The sequence below is a fragment of the Pimephales promelas genome, chromosome 25 (genome assembly GCF_988280905.1).
Source record: "Pimephales promelas chromosome 25, fPimPro1.hap1.1, whole genome shotgun sequence".
NCBI lineage: Eukaryota > Metazoa > Chordata > Actinopteri > Cypriniformes > Leuciscidae > Pimephales > Pimephales promelas.
In genome coordinates, this window is record NC_142793.1 from 5,930,316 (window position 1) to 5,950,280 (window position 19,965).

Here is a 19,965-nt window from a genome sequence, read left to right on the forward strand (position 1 = left end):
CCATGCCGCAAACACAACAACTCCTTCATGCCCATAGCCATCATGCCAGCTATATTATTTAACATTTACACAATGCAATTGTAATAAACATTTTATTACATTACCGTTTTGGTATGAACATTCACCCGCCAGTTGGGGGGAATGGCTTTTGAGTTTTACTCGTCAAATGGAAAATCTCCCCGCAATTGCCACTTGGCGGGTGTTAATTTCGGACCCTGGCCATCATGTTGTTTCACTACAGCTTATGGAAACTGAACATTTTTCCCAATAGTGTCAACTAGGGTATTTTGAAAGGTTTATTTAATACTGGTGTTATCTCTCTTACAGGAGGTGCGTCTTCACAAGAGATGGTTGCTCTGCTTGTCCAAACAGGTCTTTTTGACACATCCCTGACGCTGTGTCAGACCTTTAACTTATCCCTTACACCCGTCTTTGAGGGACTGACATTCAAGTATGTTATGATCTATCCAGTGTCTGGCCATTTTAAATCAGTTTCCGATTTCCGAAGTGCAGATTTTTTTTCTCTGTGTAGGTGTATCAAACTGCAATATAAAGGTGATCAGGACCAGACAGACGTGTGGAACTGGCTTGCTGCCAATCAGCTGCCAACTATTATTACTACTAAAGAGTCCAGGTTTGTTAAAATACTCTGATCTTGATCATTATGATGAACTCCGCTACATGTCTTCTTGAACTGAATTTCTTTCCACACAGCGCAACAGATGAAGCTTGGCGGCTTTTAGCTCATTATTTGGAGAAGTATCCCTCACAGAATGCTCAATATCACCGTTCTGTCATCAACAAGCTGCTGTCACATGGAGTGCCAGTGCCTGATTGGCTGATCAATGCCTACAAGGTTGGTTGCTGTTGTTTTTTTGTTTTTTTTTCATCATGACATCCAACAATGAAAAGCCAATACCGTTGTTTAATTCTGTCTTTGTCTTTTCTTTCAAGGGGGTTAATTTTCCCTTTTCCCTTAATCTTTTGAAAGAAGAGTTCATTGTTCTAAAACATTCTACTTTTAGAACTCAAAACTTACTTGTTGATCTTAAAACAAGCTTTTATTGAATCCTTTTTACATAAAATAGTTCCTTTTATATAAAATAGCTGCTTTATATAGCTGCCAAAACGGCTCAGTTTGGACTTCCTGGTTTCTATTGTTGCAATAGGCAATCACACTCCGCATGTCGTCACATCATGCTCCGACTATTAGCGTAAAGGATCTTCCACCTGCATTATTGTCAATATTTAATACTGTTTATTTAGACTCATTTTACGATGATATTTTCAGACTATGGGCTGGACATATTCCTTTATTTCAATTTGATCTAATTATTGATGATTGTAAGTGCTTGAAAATATTTTAACCTTAAATTATTTAATATAACTTTTAGACTAAAATGGACTTTACTTGCAATTAATGTCCCATTGTCCCTGTGAGCTGAAAGTTGCATCCGACTTAACTTCCGTGTTGTGATGTATTATTTATTCCATGTGAAACAGAATATTGAATAGAGGGCAGGGTTTTAATTTAGCACACATGCTCTCGTCCCTCATTGAAGACATTGAAGAGGAGTTGTTAAGGATATTCAATCCAAGCCGTCAAACTGACTGTTACGACCCGGCTCAAAGTCATAACATAAAGAGGACAGAACACAAACTGTGTTTCAAAATAAATGGTAAATGGACTGCATTTATATAGCGCTTTCATAGACCTAATGGCCACCAAAGCGCTTTACATTTGCCTCACATTCACCCATTCATACACTCATTCATACACCGACGGCGGTGTCAGCCATGTAAGGCGCCAGCCTGCTCGTCGGGAGCAGCTGGTGTTAGGTGTCTTGCTCATGGACACCTCGACACTTGGTCAGGTGGAACCGAGGATTGAACCACCAACCTAAATAGAAAATATAATTTTATTTAAAGTTAAACAAGTAATGTCTAGGGTCAAAATATAAGATAATAATAATAAATATCAACACATCAAATCAATAAACGGTTGGAAATGAGGTTTGTGGAGTGGTGGAAATCAAATGAGAACACAAACTCAAGAACCCACTCTTCAAACAAAGTTACAAAACAAAAATGAGAGAGACTGGGGAAAATCCAGAAGCTCCTTAAATAGATTGCCACAGGTGCAGCTGATCTTCATTGGGCAAGCACACCCTCCAGGGCGGAGTCAGTCCTAGGATTATTAAGAAAAACAGGGGTAGGGGTATAACACTGACGTCATCAGAGAAGGAACGCCAATCCAGAGCGAAAGCAAATTCTCAGATTTTGATTAAAGATTACCGCGACAAATATATTTTTTCTGTCTATTAACTTGCATGGATAAATTGTTCACCAGAAGACTAGTAATGTGTGAGTAAATAGTAAATAGGGTCAATTTTAATTTCATGACAACTTGTCGACTACAATTTGTCTAATTCTGATGTTCTTTAATGTGATGCTCTGCTTTCTATAGGTAACCATTAATGATGTCTAAAATTGGATAGATCAACATGTGTAAAGCTACTAAAGCCTAAAAATAACCATATCAAATTATTTAGGGAAAACTTATCCAACCATGCATGAGACTGATCAGACATTCAAGACATGCATTGGTACTCAAAATGGCGATGCACTAGACATGGTGCCTGTCATTTTTAATTGTTTATCCAGAAAACTAACATATCTAGCAAGAAATTGTCCTAGCATTCACCTTATCTAAAGTTTTCATTGCCATACGTGCAGCACTTAAATCATTGTCAAGGACACAACAGAGATAATTTAGCACTAGTTCTGTTTGATATTACTCAGTCCCCCTACATTGATAGACTTGTTAGGAACCTTGTTCAAGGGATAGTTCACTTTGAAATTAATTTTTGATATGTTTTAGCTTACCTCAAGGGCATCCAAGATGTAGGCTTTGTCTTTGTTTCCACAGTATTTTCCATTTTGATATTTTTAGGTCAAACCGTTGTCTTGTCTGTCAGTCATATAATGGAGGTCTATGGGGTCCACCTCAAAGAGCATGCACAGAGAAGTCCAAATTTAACATGATCTAATGACTCGTAAATGTAAGTACACATTGATGTCCTAAGACACGAAACGAGCGGTTTGTGTGAGAAAACGAACAGTATTTATATCGTTTTTACCTCTTGTATTCACAGTCACGTCCAAGTACTCTAAGGGCGAGGGCGCTTCTCTCTGCACAAGTGCCGGAAAGCCCCGGAAGTGATTTCTCGCGCGTGTACGTCAGTCATTGTTTACACAGAGATTTCAGAAGTTTTATCCTCTACTGTGAAGATCTAAACATATTTAGATATATCGAAATCGTCTTCCATTGCGATTTCCTGGATATCAACATTGATTTTTTTTTTTTTTGCGCAACTGCGCAAGAGATCACTTCCGGCGCCTACGCAGACCGAAGCGCCCGTGCCTTCAGATCACTTGGACGTGGCTGTGGTTACAAGAGGTAAAACTATATAAATACTGTTCATTTCTCACAAAAACTGCTCGTTTCGTGTCTTAGGACATCAATGTGTACTTAAATTTACGAGTCATTAAATCATGTTTAATTTGGACTTCTCTGTGCATGCTCTTTGAGGTGGACCCTATAAACCTCCATTATATGACTGACAGACAAGAACGGTTTGACCTAAAAATATAAAAATTGAAAATACTGTGGAAACAAATACACCTACATCTACATGGATGCCCTTGAGGTAAGCTAAAACATATCAAAAATTTATTTCAAAGTGAACTATCCCTTTCAGTTTACTTTTAAACCCAAATCATATAGATTTTGTTTTACATAAATGCATTTATTTATTATCACTTTTTGCCAACATCCTTGTTTGAATCCAGTAAAGCAGAGTCATCAGCATATAAAAACAAATTACTATCACAAACTGCTCCCATGTCATTTATGTATAGGAGGAATAAAAGGAACTCCATTATTAAATAATTGTTTCCTCGTAGAGAATCCCACCTATTTTCTACCCTTTGAATTCTCCCAGTTAAATAAGAGTTCAACCAGGCAATCACCATTCTTGGAAAAATCCATGACACTTATCTAACAGTATTGAAGATTCACGGTCCAATCCAAGAGTAACATTTTACACATTTTATCTCCATCAGTCTAGACTGCATTGTTTTTTTTTTACTTACTTTATCTTTTGTAAGTTTACAGATGTAATTTCCACACTAGTGTTGTCACGGTACCAAAATTTCAGTATTCGGTACCAATACCAGTTAAAATTCACGGTTCTCGGTACCAATTTCGGTACCAAAGCTTAGTTTAAATTTACATATATTTAAGTATTTTTTACGGTTACAAGTATGGAAACTGTACATTTGTATTATAAACACTTTAGAAAAAGATTAGATAAAATGACCTAAAATAAACAATAGTATACACTAACACATTTTTAAAGTTGTTTGTAAAGTTTTAATCCATTATTTATTTAATGCACAATGAATTAAGTGAACAAACATGAACAATCATGTTGATTGTTTGTAATAAATAACATTTTCAAACATTAATTAATGTTGTAAAAATATATTGTTCACTCAATGTGTTGATAACTAAGTAATGTTGATGAATGGTATCTTTGTAGCATTACCATAAAACATGTTTTATTTGACTTGACTGTCCTTTTATTTAATCTAAAACTGCACTCATATTTAATTTTAAAAAGGTTGTTTAAACCTGCTGAGTTATAAAGGCAAGAAAACGCCTAGAACTGGCACTGACATTAAATGACAATACTAATACCAGTAGCCTACTCTGGTGTCGGGTGGACACTACTGTGCTCATGTACTCGTAAAACTACCCCGAAAGCACTTTAGAGGCCGTTCACATGTCGCGCGTGTTTTTTAATAATATTTTTGCGCGTGCTTATTCTTTTCAAAGCGCTTGCTCTCACGCGGCGTCTGTCGTTGCTATGCAACGCCAACGAGTTTTTATTAGGAGCGCGCTTGAATCACGCCTATATTTGAAATTGCGAATTTGCATGTAATCAGCCTCTTATGGCAACGTGACATTAGCCTAATCCAAAATATTTCCATATGTGGCTCTTTCCTTTCGTTTCAACAAGTGGATTCAGAGAGAGAGAGCCATATCAGCGTTATAAAGAGGACGCAACTGTGCACGTTTCAGACATCGCGTCTAGAACAGAACTGGATTAACCTGGTACTCGGTACCTAGAAAAGCTGGTACCGTAACATTTTTTTTTTAGTACCGACTTGGTACCGAAGTACCGAGTTTTTTGACAACACTATTCCACACTATCCCTCTCTTAGTGTAACATGTGAAGGATGTTTGTGGTTCTCTTTCAGGAAGTTGATGCTGCAGCGCTGCTGCGTCTCTATCTGAACTATGATCATCTGGAGTGTGCAGCGGAGCTTGTACTGGAGTATGTGGACGCTTTGCTTGGAAAAGGACATCAGTATTTTGGTGTAGAGGTATGAAGTCCTCCATACTATTACAACTATTCATGACAATAAATAAATTTTAGACAGGTTAAATATATACCCAAAAACATAGTCTGTGTGTATATATGCACAATAAACTCATCTGTGTTCTGTATCGTGCGCACAGTGTGCCAGAATCGAGTATTGAATGAATAAAAACGCACAATTATGCCAAAATTCCTGTTTTGGCAAGTGTCCTCATAAGAGCAGTTTTAAATTATTGAATAAAGTTAATTGAATGTAAAGGGGTGAGAAAAAATGAGACGTGTGTGAGATCCGCGTCATATGCTGCAGGGGCTAGGCCTGTCACAATAACAAATTTTGCTGGACGATAAATTGTCCAAGAAATTATTGTGATAAACGATAATTTTGTCGTTCTGAGACCATTTAAGTCTAAAATAATGATAATTGCATAATAATGCAGGTAAATCTTTTCAAAGATCTATAAACTTTTATTTCTAAAGACTATTTAACTGAAAATGGAAAACATTTTAAATTTCCCAAATGAAACAACCAAAAACAATAAAAGCAATGTCTCTGTTAACACAAAATGCAGTTGAGTGAATACCAAAAACAATAAATAAAATGGATGTAAACAAAGCCTGACCCTACCCTAAATTATTTGTTATTAAAGCATAACATACAAACCACTGTTAATTTAACATAAAATCAAGCAGCTACTGTGCATGGTCTGGCATAACCCTTAAGGCGAGACACGGCAGGCAAAAACATCGTTTTTTTTTTTTTTACTGGTCAATTTTGATGAAAAAAGTCCGAAATACACATATAGGTCTTTATTTTACTACACTTTGTCTGTTTGCGTCTGTAGATTTCTCATAAATTCTTCAAAAGTTGTCGTTATAAATCATCCTGCTGCTCAGCGATTGCGATCTGCACCCTGTCATCACACACAGTTAGAAAGCTCTCTTTCTCCTGTACAAGCTGTCGGATACAAATATGGTAATTTTCTTTTTTATCAGCAACCAATCGTGAAAGTAAAAGGGGGGATTTAACTCTAAATGCACGATCTCATTGGCTGATGCTAAATCTTTACAGCCAGTTTTCTCAAAATGACTTTTCTCTCATACTCCAAGTCCGAAATCTCCACCTATATACACCAAACTTTCCAGTCTAGTACCTAGTTATATTATGAAGACATTTACAGAGGGATTTGTAAATATATTATTCCTAGCCTGATTTATATAAAATAATTTATTCCATTTTTTTTAAGGCAATTGGCAGTATATTCTGATTTACAGGATAACAAAAGTAGATATCCATAAATCTCTCTGTAATTTTTTTCTCATCTAATATGTGAACACAATAAAAAAATAATTTTGAACCTGGCTTTATCCAATACTCAGATTTCGTTTTTTAAAATACATGCAAATTAGTGCATATTTAATTAGATAATGCCTCATTTGCATATTAAAACATTAAATTACATAAAACTTGTAATATCTTTTTTTCTCATCTTAATGTAGGTAATCAACTAGGAAAGTTTCATGGTGATATCTGCTAGTTAAAAAATTTACCCTATTCACCTGTAGTGACTCGCCATTTTGTTTTAGCTGTTCTTGTTGCTTTTCTGCAACAGATGAATAAAAATCTATTAGTTTTATATGTTCTATTCATAGATATTTATAGTTTGCGGGAGTCCCGCGAATTGTTGTATTCTCCTGCAACGCGCACACACAGAGCGAGTGCATTAGCGCCTGCACTCGTCCATCAAATGGAGTGCTGCGCCGCACGGCAGTGCACGTCTCTAGATAAAGGGTCCGGCCCGAGGATAATAGGGTTGGAACGGTACATGTATTCGTATCGAACCGAAACGGTACGGGTGTCACGGTTCGGTGCACGAATTTACACGAATACATGCTATATATACATGGTAAATAAATAAAACTCGCATGCATATTAATTAATGTAATGCGGGACTACTGTTAGATACGCAGGTTCTTTAGGGACGCATAATCTGTACCATCGGCTAGCTCTGAACGCGCGTTCACTTCAAACGTTGGCGTTATACGCGCATCATCGCTTTGTGTCGAACTAGACGCGAATTTGGCGCTCAATTCGCATTTGGTGTGACCGCATAATGAACAGGCTGCGATGTCAAGATTGCAGTGCGTGCGAGAGAGAGGCGCGATAGAACAGTGGAAACAAAAACTGTTCTCATTTGTGTACACTCGCAATAAAACACAACATTGTACTTTTGTCACCCTGTAAACTCTTGACAAACTGTACCTAACCTACAACTGTCACCCAACCAAAATCACACATACACACTGTTTTGAAAGCAAAACATATTTATCCAACTCCATTTCAAAACAGTCTGTGGGTCCCATTCGTCATATTGCATTGGTTTGAATTTCTTGTCCTCGGAGCACTAATCTTACACATTCTGCATTGATTAAAAAAGAAAATCGAATGTGTAATTATTTTATACAGAAAAAAATTTGTTATAATTCAAATGAGAATAATGTTACATTGTTAATTAATAATGTTAATAAAAATTAAGGAAAACAAATATATTGATCTGAAGTATAGCAAAATGATTTTAAATTAATTCAGGTACAATTACCAAACATATCACAAGGTCTTTTTGTCTTTTAATTCATTTAATTAATAAACTAATTATATAAAACTATTGTCAGTACACTACAAATAAACTGGTTCACATTTTTTCAGTGTGAGAGAGAGAGAGACGAGGAAAACAAACAGGCAAATGGAAATTATTGCGTCCGGAAAAATTATCAAGCTAATTTTTTTTATTGTGCGATTAAGTGATTTTTTCGAGTTACTCATTGAATCAATGCCATAGGTCTCTATTAAGCAGAGATGGGAGACTCGAGTCACTTGACTTGACTCGAGTCGCACATTTAAGGACTTGAGACTTGTTTGACTAAATTAAGAAAATGACTTGACTTGACTTTGACTTGAGATCCAATGACTCAAGACTTGACTTGAACTGTATGACTCGAGAATGACTATATATTGCAACATCAATTGATGAACAAAATGAAAGTAACAGAACCATTGACCATTGATATAGTTATGTATATGATATTACATTTTTGTTAACAGATCCTCCTAAATGTTAAACTCATGAGGCAAGAAAAACTTAAAAGCATATTCATATATCTTAAAGGTGCATTGTGTAATATTTATAATAATAATAATAATTCATTACATTTATATAGCGCTTTTCTCAGCACTTAAAGCGCTTTTACATAGAGAGGGGAATCTCCTCAACCACCACCAGTGTGCAGCATCCACCTGGATGATGCGACGGCTGCCATAGTGCGCCAGAACGCTCACCACACACCAGCTTACTGGTGGAGAGGAGACAGTGATGAAGCCAATTGGTATATATGGGGATGATTAGGAGGCCATGATGGACAGAGGCCACTGGGCAAATTTGGCCAGGATGCCGGGGTTACACCCCTACTCTTTCGAAAGACATCCTGGGATTTTTAATGACCACAGAGAGTCAGGACCTCGGTTTAACGTCTCATCCGAAGGACGTAGAATAGAATCCTACGTAGAATAGAATATTCAATAGAATACTATTGTGTAGTATTTAGTATTTAGGAGGATCTGTTGACAAATGCAATATGTACAAAACTACATTTTCAGTGGTGTATTACATTACCTTACATAATGAACTGATATGTTTGCATTACCTTCGAGCCATTTCTGTCTGCATACATTGCGGGACCCTTACATTGAAATTCCCATTTTGCGCCACCATGTTTCTACGTGAGCCCTAAACAGAAAAAAACGCGTTTCGTCACTGTTGATCTTAGTGCAAAGAAGCTAGCCAAAGTCAACGAGAGACACTGGCACAATGATGAACAAGTAACAATAATATTAACAATAATTTGACAAAGCTATGTGATTAACTTAAATAAGCACAGTAATGCTTATATTGTATTTCTTCTTGTCTTGATTTCCTCCCAGCGGCCGCTTTCGGCTACAGCATCTCTGGTGTGGCTGCCGTATACATCTATTGACCAGCTCTTGAGAAACCTCAGTGAAAGTCAGATCAATGAAAAGGTGAAACATTGTTCATTTATTATAATGTCTGAGATGTTGATTTCTTGTTTAGAAACTGCTGACTTGTCTATTTAGATGGGTTCGTAGGTAGTAGGGGTGGCACGGTTCACGAAACCGACGGTTCGGTTTGTATCACGGTTTTAGTGTCACGGTTTTCGGTTCTGTACGGTTCTTGTTATTTTTTTCTTTTAATCTTTAACACTTCAGAAATGTACTTCATCATGTGATATATAGCTTAATTATCCACACTTTAGGATACAGTATAAAAAAAATTATATTCATGCAATCATGCACAAACTGAATTTGACTCTTTGACTTTAAGCACATTTTGGGACTATCTCAGAGGAAAGCTAGGTGAGATTTTGACACAGCAAGAGAGAAGAAATTGACATGCTTTTCGTTTATTTGGCAAAAAAAAGGAGAATGTGTATCACTATCTCTACAAGAACTTGTGCATTTTTATCACACAAATCTTATTTACACAAAGAAATTAACTTGCATTTATGAACTGACAACTTTTGTAGCTCTTACAAAAATACTATCTTTTAAAAGAAAAAAAGAGGAACTACACTGTCTTTTATGAATAAGTCAATATACATGAAACCTCATTGCCTATAATTAGGCTATAGAAATAGCAAAGGCCATAAACATAAAGTGAAAAGTTCAACCTCAACACAAAAAACAGTATCAACAATGCTTCTATTCCCAAAAAGTGAGGGTACCTTTTTTTCAGTTTAAATTAAAGTGCAGGATTTGGAAACATTTGACTGAAGCTCTTATCTAAACATAAAGTGCCACTGTAACGTTATATTAAAATACCATAACATGAAATCAAAAATGTCCCCACACACCGGACTTATAGACTTATAGGACGCTGGTGCATCCTCCAACTCCCTCATCTCTCCCACTTGCCATTTCTCCGCGTGCCGTGACCTGCAGCGCTCCATACTCCACTTTTACTGGCTTGTTTACTAACTTGAACCGGCGCTGCACAGAGCGATCGGTAATGACATCAAATACCGCGAAAGTGAGTGACGGAGCCGTCGTTCCCGCTCTAGTGTGATGTTATTCACCGGTCGCTCTGTGCAGCGCCGGTCCAAGTCGAACAAGCTTATGTCGCGCGAAAAGAAAACACACGTCACATACGGGCACGAGGTTACATTGCGCATGCGTCGAACCGTGAGACGCACAGACGCTCCGAACCGAGACAAGCGAACCGAACGGTTCGGGTGTTTTTTCATGTACCGTGCCACCCCTAGTAGGTAGGGGTGGTTAAATTGTCTGATTTCCCGATTCGATTACGATTATTGAAGTCCCGATTCGATTACAGTCGATTTTCGATTATTAACGATTCTCGATTACCGATTATTGATTTTCCATTTCACAACAGTAAACGAAAATACACTAGACCAACATATGATTATATTAGCAGCAGCAACATTTTGGTATTAATTGCACTTTTTATTTGTTTGATATTCATTGAAAATATAACGATGGTTAGTGAGGACATGCAAACATGCTTGTTGTCTACTATTAGGCAACTCATTATCTTTAAATTTATTCACTTTAAAATTTTTTTCAAAAGCAATTATGTTGCATTATAATGCAAATGCACCTGGTTCTATTAATTGACAGCATTAAAATGTATTTTGTGATTTCCTTCAATTGAAAATGTTTGAAGCAAGTTTGGGGGACTTGAAGGGCACTCGATTCAGAGAATCACCTAGAAATTCAAAAGAACAGCATTTATCTGAAATAGAAAGCTTTTGTAACATTAAACAATACCGTTCAAATGTTTGGAGTCGGTAAGAATTTTTATTTATTTTTTTGGGCAAAAGAAAAAAGAAAATCTATACTTTTATTCATCAAGGATAAATTAAGTTGATCAAAAGTTAAAGTACAAGACATTTATAATGTTACAAATCAATTATCTGAATCTTTTGTGTGTGACTATAAATAATTTGCTTTAAAAGTACAAAGTAATGACCCATAAAGAATTAATGCACAATATATTTTATTAACATTACAAAGAACGACCAGGAAAATAAATGTGTGCTTGAACTAGGAGCATACTTGTAGTAAATAAATAATATAACGACTGGTGCAGCCGAGTGTTTTTCCTCCTCTGGCTGGAAAGGTGTCATATGGCTTATCATATTTGTCGTGTTTCCGTCGTTGGTTTTATTCCACAAAGCGTACAACTAGTGCGGCTCTTGTCCAGCTCCTTTCCCCCTTCAACTTCAGAAGCCAAAATATTTCCACACGTCAGCTTTTAACCTAACAAGGAAGGTGTTTGGATCTCGCGTGCCATCTCATCTCTGTTAAGCCTAGTTCACACTACGTGATTTTAAGCCCGATTTAAGCCCGATTTGCAAATCGTTGAGTCGCCGTCAAGTCAGGGTGTTATCGCGTGCAAATCGCGGGCGATTAGCGGACGATTAATGCTCGCCAATCCGTTAGTGTGAAAGAGCCAACAACGCATCAAAGACAGCTCGCAGACACCTCGCAGACAGGTCACCGAGCTCAGAAAAATATCTAGCATGCTAGATATCTCGAGCAGTCGCGCGACTCAATCTCAGTGATGTCATGAGTACAGCCAATCATAGCAACGCATGGGTTGAGGACACCAGGTAAATCTTACTTTTTCTTTTTTTGCATTTTTTTTCTCAGAGCAGATCGTCGAGCAAACAGTGTGCAGCACTAGTTTCTGTCTGACGTCCATATTCGCGTGTTGTGTTCTTCTCGGCAGTTTCGCGTCATTTCTGGTTCGTTTTATTGCGTGGTTTTTCATTACAAAACATGGTTTCTAGACCAGATAGTAGGGCTGGGCGATATGGCGATATATATCGTTACCGCGATAGAAAACGTCAGTCGTAACAGATTTTTTTATTCCGTGTATACCGCGAAATGCAAATAAGGGGGCGTGGTTAACTCCCGTGCAGCGCGCTTGACACTGATGCTGAGATTTGTCAAAGAAACATGGAGAAAGCAGATCAAGAGGATCCACAAAGGAATTACATTTTCTAAAGGATTGTTGTTAACGTGATATCTTCGGGGGGGAAAGGCAGCCGTCGACTTGAGCAGAGCAGCAGCACCCAGGCTACAGTTTAGAGGAGTGCACGTTCGCAACAGGGAAAGCATGAAGTTACTTGATAACAACATTTCATAGGCTATATCAATATTATTACGAGAAATAAATAATGTATAGTTATCCGCATCTTTCCTTCTCTTATGTATAGTTACTTTTTAAACATGAAAATCGCTTTCAGCATGAATGAACATCCTGCTTGTTAAAACGAATGTATAATCTTGTTTCTGAGGCAAAATTACTAAATATGCAGCGCGAGTTATATATATATTTTTAACTCCAAACAATTGCCTACTGGACCAGTTGATAAAATCTTCCTTTGATTCGATCCGTGATTACAACTTCACTCTCAAATTAATCGACCGCATTTTGTTGATGTAAAAGACGCGCGCGTGCACAACCACTGAGAGGGAGCGCGCGGTGTTCGACGCACTGTTATAAGTTGTGTATAATTTAAACTACTTAGTCAACACTAACAGTAGCTGCGGTTTGGTTTTCATATTGCTGCTCTCCTTGTCACTTCTGAACTGACGGGTTGCCAGATATAACAAAAAGAATATAACAAAAACAAGCCCGTTAAAACAACAGTGTGTGCAGAGTCCGGTTGTGCAGGAATACCCTTCTCCGTTAAAAACGCAGTATAATAAGCACATGTAGTAAAAAAATATTATAATTATATTATATCTATTATAATTATATAATAAACTGATTGATGAAGTAAAGCAATGCATGAGATTGAAAAATTATTTAAAGTTGAAATGCACCTATGAGTTGTATTTAATATCAATCTGTTGTGGGAAGTTCATCTAAAAGTTTGAGTGTTTTTTGTTAAATATATTTTGATATGTTCTCTTTATTTTATTTCAGACTCAGAAAAACAGAGTCCATAAAAAACATACAAATACGACAGACAGACAAATAGACAAAAACAAAGGATTACCATAGTCCATATAAACAATTTCTCCAGTGCCTCCAGAGCAGTGAACTATACCTAGTACTGCTCTGGTCAGGCCATATAAGAACAATTATAATTCCATTTTGCGAGTCCATGAGTCTCATCATAAATTTATAAACAGCATTTCTTATAACAGCATTTAGTGTGGTCACATCATTCTGCACACACAACTGGCTTGCACTGGTCCAGCGAGGTACCTTCAAAAGAATCCTTAGAGCATCATTATATGCTACTTGTAGCTTGTGAAAAACAGCTTTAGTATAGCAACACCACAGATGAGGAGTATACAGTGGTGTGCAGTAAGCTTTAAACAGTGCTATTTTTACAATTTCTGTACACATTCCAAATTTCCGTACTAGCATATTTGCCTGTGCATACAATTTACAGTACTGCCTCTGGATGTCATCATTATCAGAGAGGTCACTCCTTATAATGTGACCAAGGTACTTCACTTTCTCCACAACTGCCAGACCCCTTCCTGACAAGTGGAACATGGGAAATACAGCATTACGCTGCTCTCCGGTCCTCACAATCATCACAACAGACTTTTTTGGATTAAACTTGATGTCATATCGTTCACCATATTCAGTACACACATCAAGCAATTGCTGGAGGCCTGCAGAACATGGTGATATAATGACCAGGTCATCAGCATAAAGTAAATGGTTTAATAGTCTATCCCCTATCATACAGCCGGTCTTACAGTTTTTCAAAGTTCGGGAGAGATCATCCATGTAAAGATTAAAAAGCATGGGTGACAGGATCCCACCCTGCCTCACCCCATTACTCACAGAAAAAGGTCTTGATATCGTACTACCCCATCTAACCTGCATTGTTTGATGTGTGTACCAAAAACCTAATATCCGGATTAGGTAGGGAGGAACCCCTCGCTGTTGCAATTTTTCAAACAGTTTGCCATGATTGATGCGGTCAAACGCTTTTGAGGCATCCAAGAAGCACAGAAACATAGTGGAGTTCTGCCCTCTGTACTTCCTCACAGCCTCTTTCATGGCATAGATGCACATATCAGTTCCATGTTGACTTTTAAAACCAAACTGCTCGTCAGTGGTAACAACATATTTCTGAAATCTATCCAGGAACACAATTTCAAAAACCTTTGATATGACACTAGTCTATTATACTATTATACTATTATTACTACTATTATAATAACCTATAATTATCCATAGAGGAGATCTTCCCTGTTTTATCCTTCGCTACAGGTGCAAGAACAACAGATAACATAGAGCTGGGCAATATACCATGCATTAACATTGCAGAAAAACATAAAGCAAGTAATACCACAACTCTATGACTGGCAAATTTTAAGTGCTCTGCAGAGATTTTATCCAAGCCACAAGATTTACCCACTGATAGTTTCCCAATGGCTTTAAATACCTCCTCAGCAGTAACACTCACATCATCGGGAGGAACATCCCCAATACTGTTTTTAGTTTCTGCGCAGTTGAATAGATCACTATAATGCTTTCTCCACAGCTCCACAATATTATCAGGCCCTGTAACTCCCTCAACACTAAAGGACAGAGGAACTTTAGCAGCATTCATAACCTGAATTTCTTTCCAAAAGTCCTGCACATCATTTTGCAACAATTTTCGCACTAAGGAGTCAGCCCTCAGTTTATACTCCGTTCTTTTTATGTACCGTACAGCACGTTTAAATTGCTTATCCATCAATTTTTTATGCTCAAATACAGGTCCGGTCCTTGGTTTACCCACAGAAACCCAATTTAAAAAAGCCACTTTAGCATGCTGGTGATGTTTCCTTACATACTCATTCCATCCAGGTCGGGCATTTTGTTTTTTAAAACTTCTTTTACTAAATGGCATACTTGAATCTTTTAATCCAGCCACAACTAGATCATACATCTTACACACGTCCTCTCTATGGTTCAGATTTTCACAATTAACATTTCCACACATAAGTGCATTATATGGAATTGAGATATTCCCAAGATTCCTCTCAGTCAGGTAATAATAGTGCAGTAAATCACTCTCTGTGAGCTTTTCCCACCCCACTTTCCCATCACCCATGTGAGTATCATGAGGGGTTAAAGCAGGTAGACTCTCCACATTTAGTGTAACAGAGACAGGCATGTGATCCACAGTTGCCATCCCATACATGATCTCTAAGTCCACTATACCCTCCTGAGCATCCGCCGTACTTATGCAGTGATCAAGCCAAGAGGTTGTATTCCAGGCTTCACTGACATATGTATAGCTATCACTTGGCAAGAAAACCTTACTTGACACGTTTAGCTTATTTTCTTCACAAAACTGAATTAGATGCTGACCAAATAAGGACTTCACATCAGAAATGTCAGCATTAAAATCACCCATTATATAAATACAAGTACATTCACTTTCTTCTATAAAAGAACCAATAAAGGCAAGTCTTTGCAAATAAACAGCTTCATTGTCATGACATTCAAATGGTGTGTAAATATTCAAAATAATAAAAACATTATTGCCCAAAATAAATTTTACACCTATGCACCAATCGACATTCAGTCTAATCACACTAATAACTGGATCATATTTCTTTCGCCACAATATGGCCACACCTCCAGGTATTCGACCACGCACTATCCCCAAGCTCAAGTCTGTTGTAGACTCCCCTGCCCCGTGGTAGTCAATATTAACGGAGTTAAGCCCCTCCAAATCTTGCTTCGAGAGCCAAGTTTCCTGTATACACAGAATATCAGTGTTCTCAAGCAGTTGATCAACAACCAACCGCCGGGCTTTGTCCGCTGCATTTTGTCCTAGTCGCAGACCCCGAGTGTTATACGTTACGAGCCTCATAGATATTTAAATCAGAGGCGCATTCATCTCTGCATCCCCAAAAGCCACTATTGCCTTGGGTTTACGCACTTCATAGTAACGTCGCACAAATGCACCCTCTGGCCACAAAGCCGGGTCATACATATCTTTAACATCATCACACTCTGCAACAACTTTAAACGAGCTGTATCTACTCTGTGATGAGTCTATCTTTGTGCAGGTAACTTCGCGACCAAGTTTTTTTCGTAGGTAAAGTGAGAGCGTGTCTGCCTCTAGTTCAGGCGCAAACCTCGTAGCAAAGACACTCACCATTTTCGTCCTCACTGTTCGAATGCTACTCCCCGGGCCGGTTCCAACAATGCCACTTCTCTTTTCCCGTTGCTGTGGCCTATTCAATCGGGGCTTAGGTCTCCCCAAGGCAGCAGCCGAGTGAGGTCTGTGACGTTTGGCTACGGTACTCCACAAAGCAACTGCAGTCGATGTGTTAGCATCCCCTTCCGCCGTACTTTCCACTGTGTGCGCACTATGCATAGGCTGAGCCGGTGCATTAGGCGCACTCCCCGCGCCCTCCTCCTCTGTCACCGCATCATTGTAGACCTGCGGTGCCCGTGAATTGGCAGCCTTACCCAGGCCGCACTGCTCCACCGCGGTCAGCCGCCGGTGTAGGTCCTCTGACGCAGCACACAGATCAGCAGAAGCACTTGCCTGTATATTCATTCCCTGTTTCAAAGCAGTCAGTTCTGTACTCAATTTTTGCAAGTAGACATGAGACATCAATGCTGTTAAAAGTCACAGGCGGCAGTTCATCCAGGCGATGCGACACAAAACGGGGAATTTTGTCACCAAGCTCATTTAGTAGCGCCAAACAACTTTTAACATTGTTTGCATCTTTTTGTTCTCCTCTGTGCTGAATATTACGCTGTGTAGACCCAGGGCAGAGATCAAACAGAACTTTCTTTGAACTCGCAATCCATTCCGACGGAAAATGACTTGTAGTTAATAGCACAAGCTCGTCTTGCGCCATTGTCCTCATTTTAACAACAAGAAAATTCAATAATTCATCTTCCACAACGATGTTACCATCATCGGTCGTATACATCACAGGTTTAGTTATCACCAGAGAGTCAGCAGACTCTCCACCTGCATGCTTTCGACGACCAGACGCCATTTTCCTATTCCTCAAATAGATATAAAAATAGTTTACCAAATAAATAATTTACCAAATAAAATAAAAATAAAACAAGGTGACATACTTTTCATTTCTAAAGTATTTGGGTGTATTTATTATACAAAGCCCTTTTTGTCTTTTTTTTTTTTTTTTTTTGAGGATAACTATATAAATAACTATATCGTGAAATATATCGTTACCGTGAAATAAAATTAGTCATATCGTGAAACACAATTTTGGTCATATCGCCCAACCCTACCAGATAGAATCGTGTTGTTGTCAACTCGTTATTTGTTTGATTATTTTCAGGATTTAGACCGTACTATAGTACTGAAACAGCTCTCATTGAGTCACAAATGATATGCTCTTATCATCCGATCGTGGTTGTATCTCTATGTAGTGCATTGTTAACTCGTGTAGTGAGTTACCTCCTGTTGTGGATCAATCACGTTGTGTTGTGTGGTGTGAACAGCTAAACAACTTGAACACTCATGATTTCACTGAGAGCAAGTCATGTAGTGTGAACTGCACAGTTCAGCCCGACATTTTAAAATCATGTAGTGTGAACTAGGCATTATGTGCACGCCACAGACGGTCCGGCCACTGCACTTCCGCGCTTCAGAGTTCCGTCTTTCGCGTTCCGTCAGTATTACGTTATTATAAATACATATAAAAAAAAATTTTTTTAAATCGATTTTTTGACATTTGTGAATCGATTCAGGATCGTCCACGTCCGCATCGCGATGCATCGAGAATCGATTTTTTCCCCCACCCCTATTTGTAGGTGATTCAGAAATGATGGAATAAAAAATACAAAACACAGCCTGTAGCCAGTGAGGAATTGACAATAGCTACTATACTAGGGCCAATGACGGGGAGTGCTTTTGAGAATAATGAGGATGGTATTATATCATGTGGACAAGAGGATATATTTATTTTATTAATCAAGTTAAGCAAATCAAGGAGGCTGATTGGTTTAAAAGACTCAATGATAATAGGCCTAGGTGAATGAATACAGTCCACAGGATAGTGTGATCCACGCAGAATATTTGATCTAATAGACTGCACCTTATCAATAAAAAAAAGACAGCAGCCTATCACAGTCATTTTGGGAGTGTATTGTTGTCACAGTGGCTGGAGGAGATACAATGTTATGTATGGTATCAAATAAAACCTTAGGGTTTCGCTTAGAGGATGATATAAAATGAGAGAAATAAGCAGTCCTAGATTTCGCAACTAGATTGTTAAAATCATGCATAAGTTCCTTAAGATACAGACGGTGCACTTCAAGCCCAGTGGATTTCCACAGACGTTCAGTCGTACAGCACCTCCTCCTTAGACAACGCACATCGTCTGTCATCCAAGGCGCGGTGTTACATATAGGCTTAGTTTTTATCTTTAAAGGAGGCACTTCGTCCAATACAGAAGAGCAGGCATTGTTAAAAGATTGCATTAATAACTCAACATCATTGCTACAACCCATCAAATTAAGAACAGTCACAATCAAACAGAGAGAGAAATTGCTCAGCAGTTGTTTGAGTAATAATTTATAATATAATATAATAATAACAACAACAATAATATAATAATTTAAATAATTTATTGATCTGTGTTGTACTACTTTCATGTTATCACTGTGAAGCTGCTTTGATACAATCTGTATTGTGAAAAGCGCTATATAAATAAATGTGACTTGACTTGACTTAATAATGCGCGATTTTGTCAAACGTTTCTGACAAGGGGGTCAGCAGTCGCAGAAAGATTAAAAAAGATGCACTTATGGTCACTAATCGACATATCCTCACAACATATTGCATTAACATCAAAACCTAATGTGAAAACAAGGTCTAATGTATGACCACCAGTGTGTGTGGGTCCATGAACATGTTGCTTTAGATTATGTGAATCCGTAATGCTGAGAAAATCTTTTGCGGCATGATTATCAGCAACATCAGTGTGCAGGTTAAAATCCCCAACCATTAATAGTTTTTCAAAATGAATAACAGATGACAAAGTCTGTAAACTCTGTTAAACTGTCCAGCAGGACCAGGAGGACTAGGGGTGTGCAAAAAAATCGATTCACATTTGAATCGCGAGTCAATCTTTACAGATTCAGAATCGATTAATAGAATTCCAAAAATCGATTCATATAGGCTATATTTTTTAATGGCGTGCAGGGGCGGAGTGGCAATCGGGTGAGTCGGGACTTTTATACCGGTGGTCCGGTAGTGTTTCTATGGTTTCGAGGCTGCGAGGGCCGGTCTGATAAATAGTTATTATTGCAAGTTCTTGCCGCCCGCTGGTCAAACTGTGCAGCCACTCTGCTCAACCCGTAAATAAATGCATCGATCCGCAGATCTTATGTTTGAGTTCTGTAGATCTTTTGCCAAGCGTGTCAGAGGTTACGGGTTCTAAACCACACTCGTATAGTTTTTT

The 19,965-nt window shown here is 38.1% G+C and overlaps 1 protein-coding gene across 2 annotated transcripts in view; it reads left to right on the plus strand.

Moving 5' to 3' along the window:
* The window catches only part of nup160 (nucleoporin 160), a 107,338-nt gene that overhangs the window by 80,050 nt on the left and 7,323 nt on the right, over nt 1-19,965 (plus strand). For both annotated transcript variants that reach the window (XM_089127923.1, XM_089127924.1), the window contains exons 30-34: nt 328-451; nt 533-634; nt 715-856; nt 5,326-5,451; nt 9,424-9,519. In XM_089127923.1, coding sequence (XP_088984049.1) covers nt 328-451; nt 533-634; nt 715-856; nt 5,326-5,451; nt 9,424-9,519 — 590 coding nt within the window. The remainder of the gene's footprint in view (nt 1-327; nt 452-532; nt 635-714; nt 857-5,325; nt 5,452-9,423; nt 9,520-19,965) is intronic.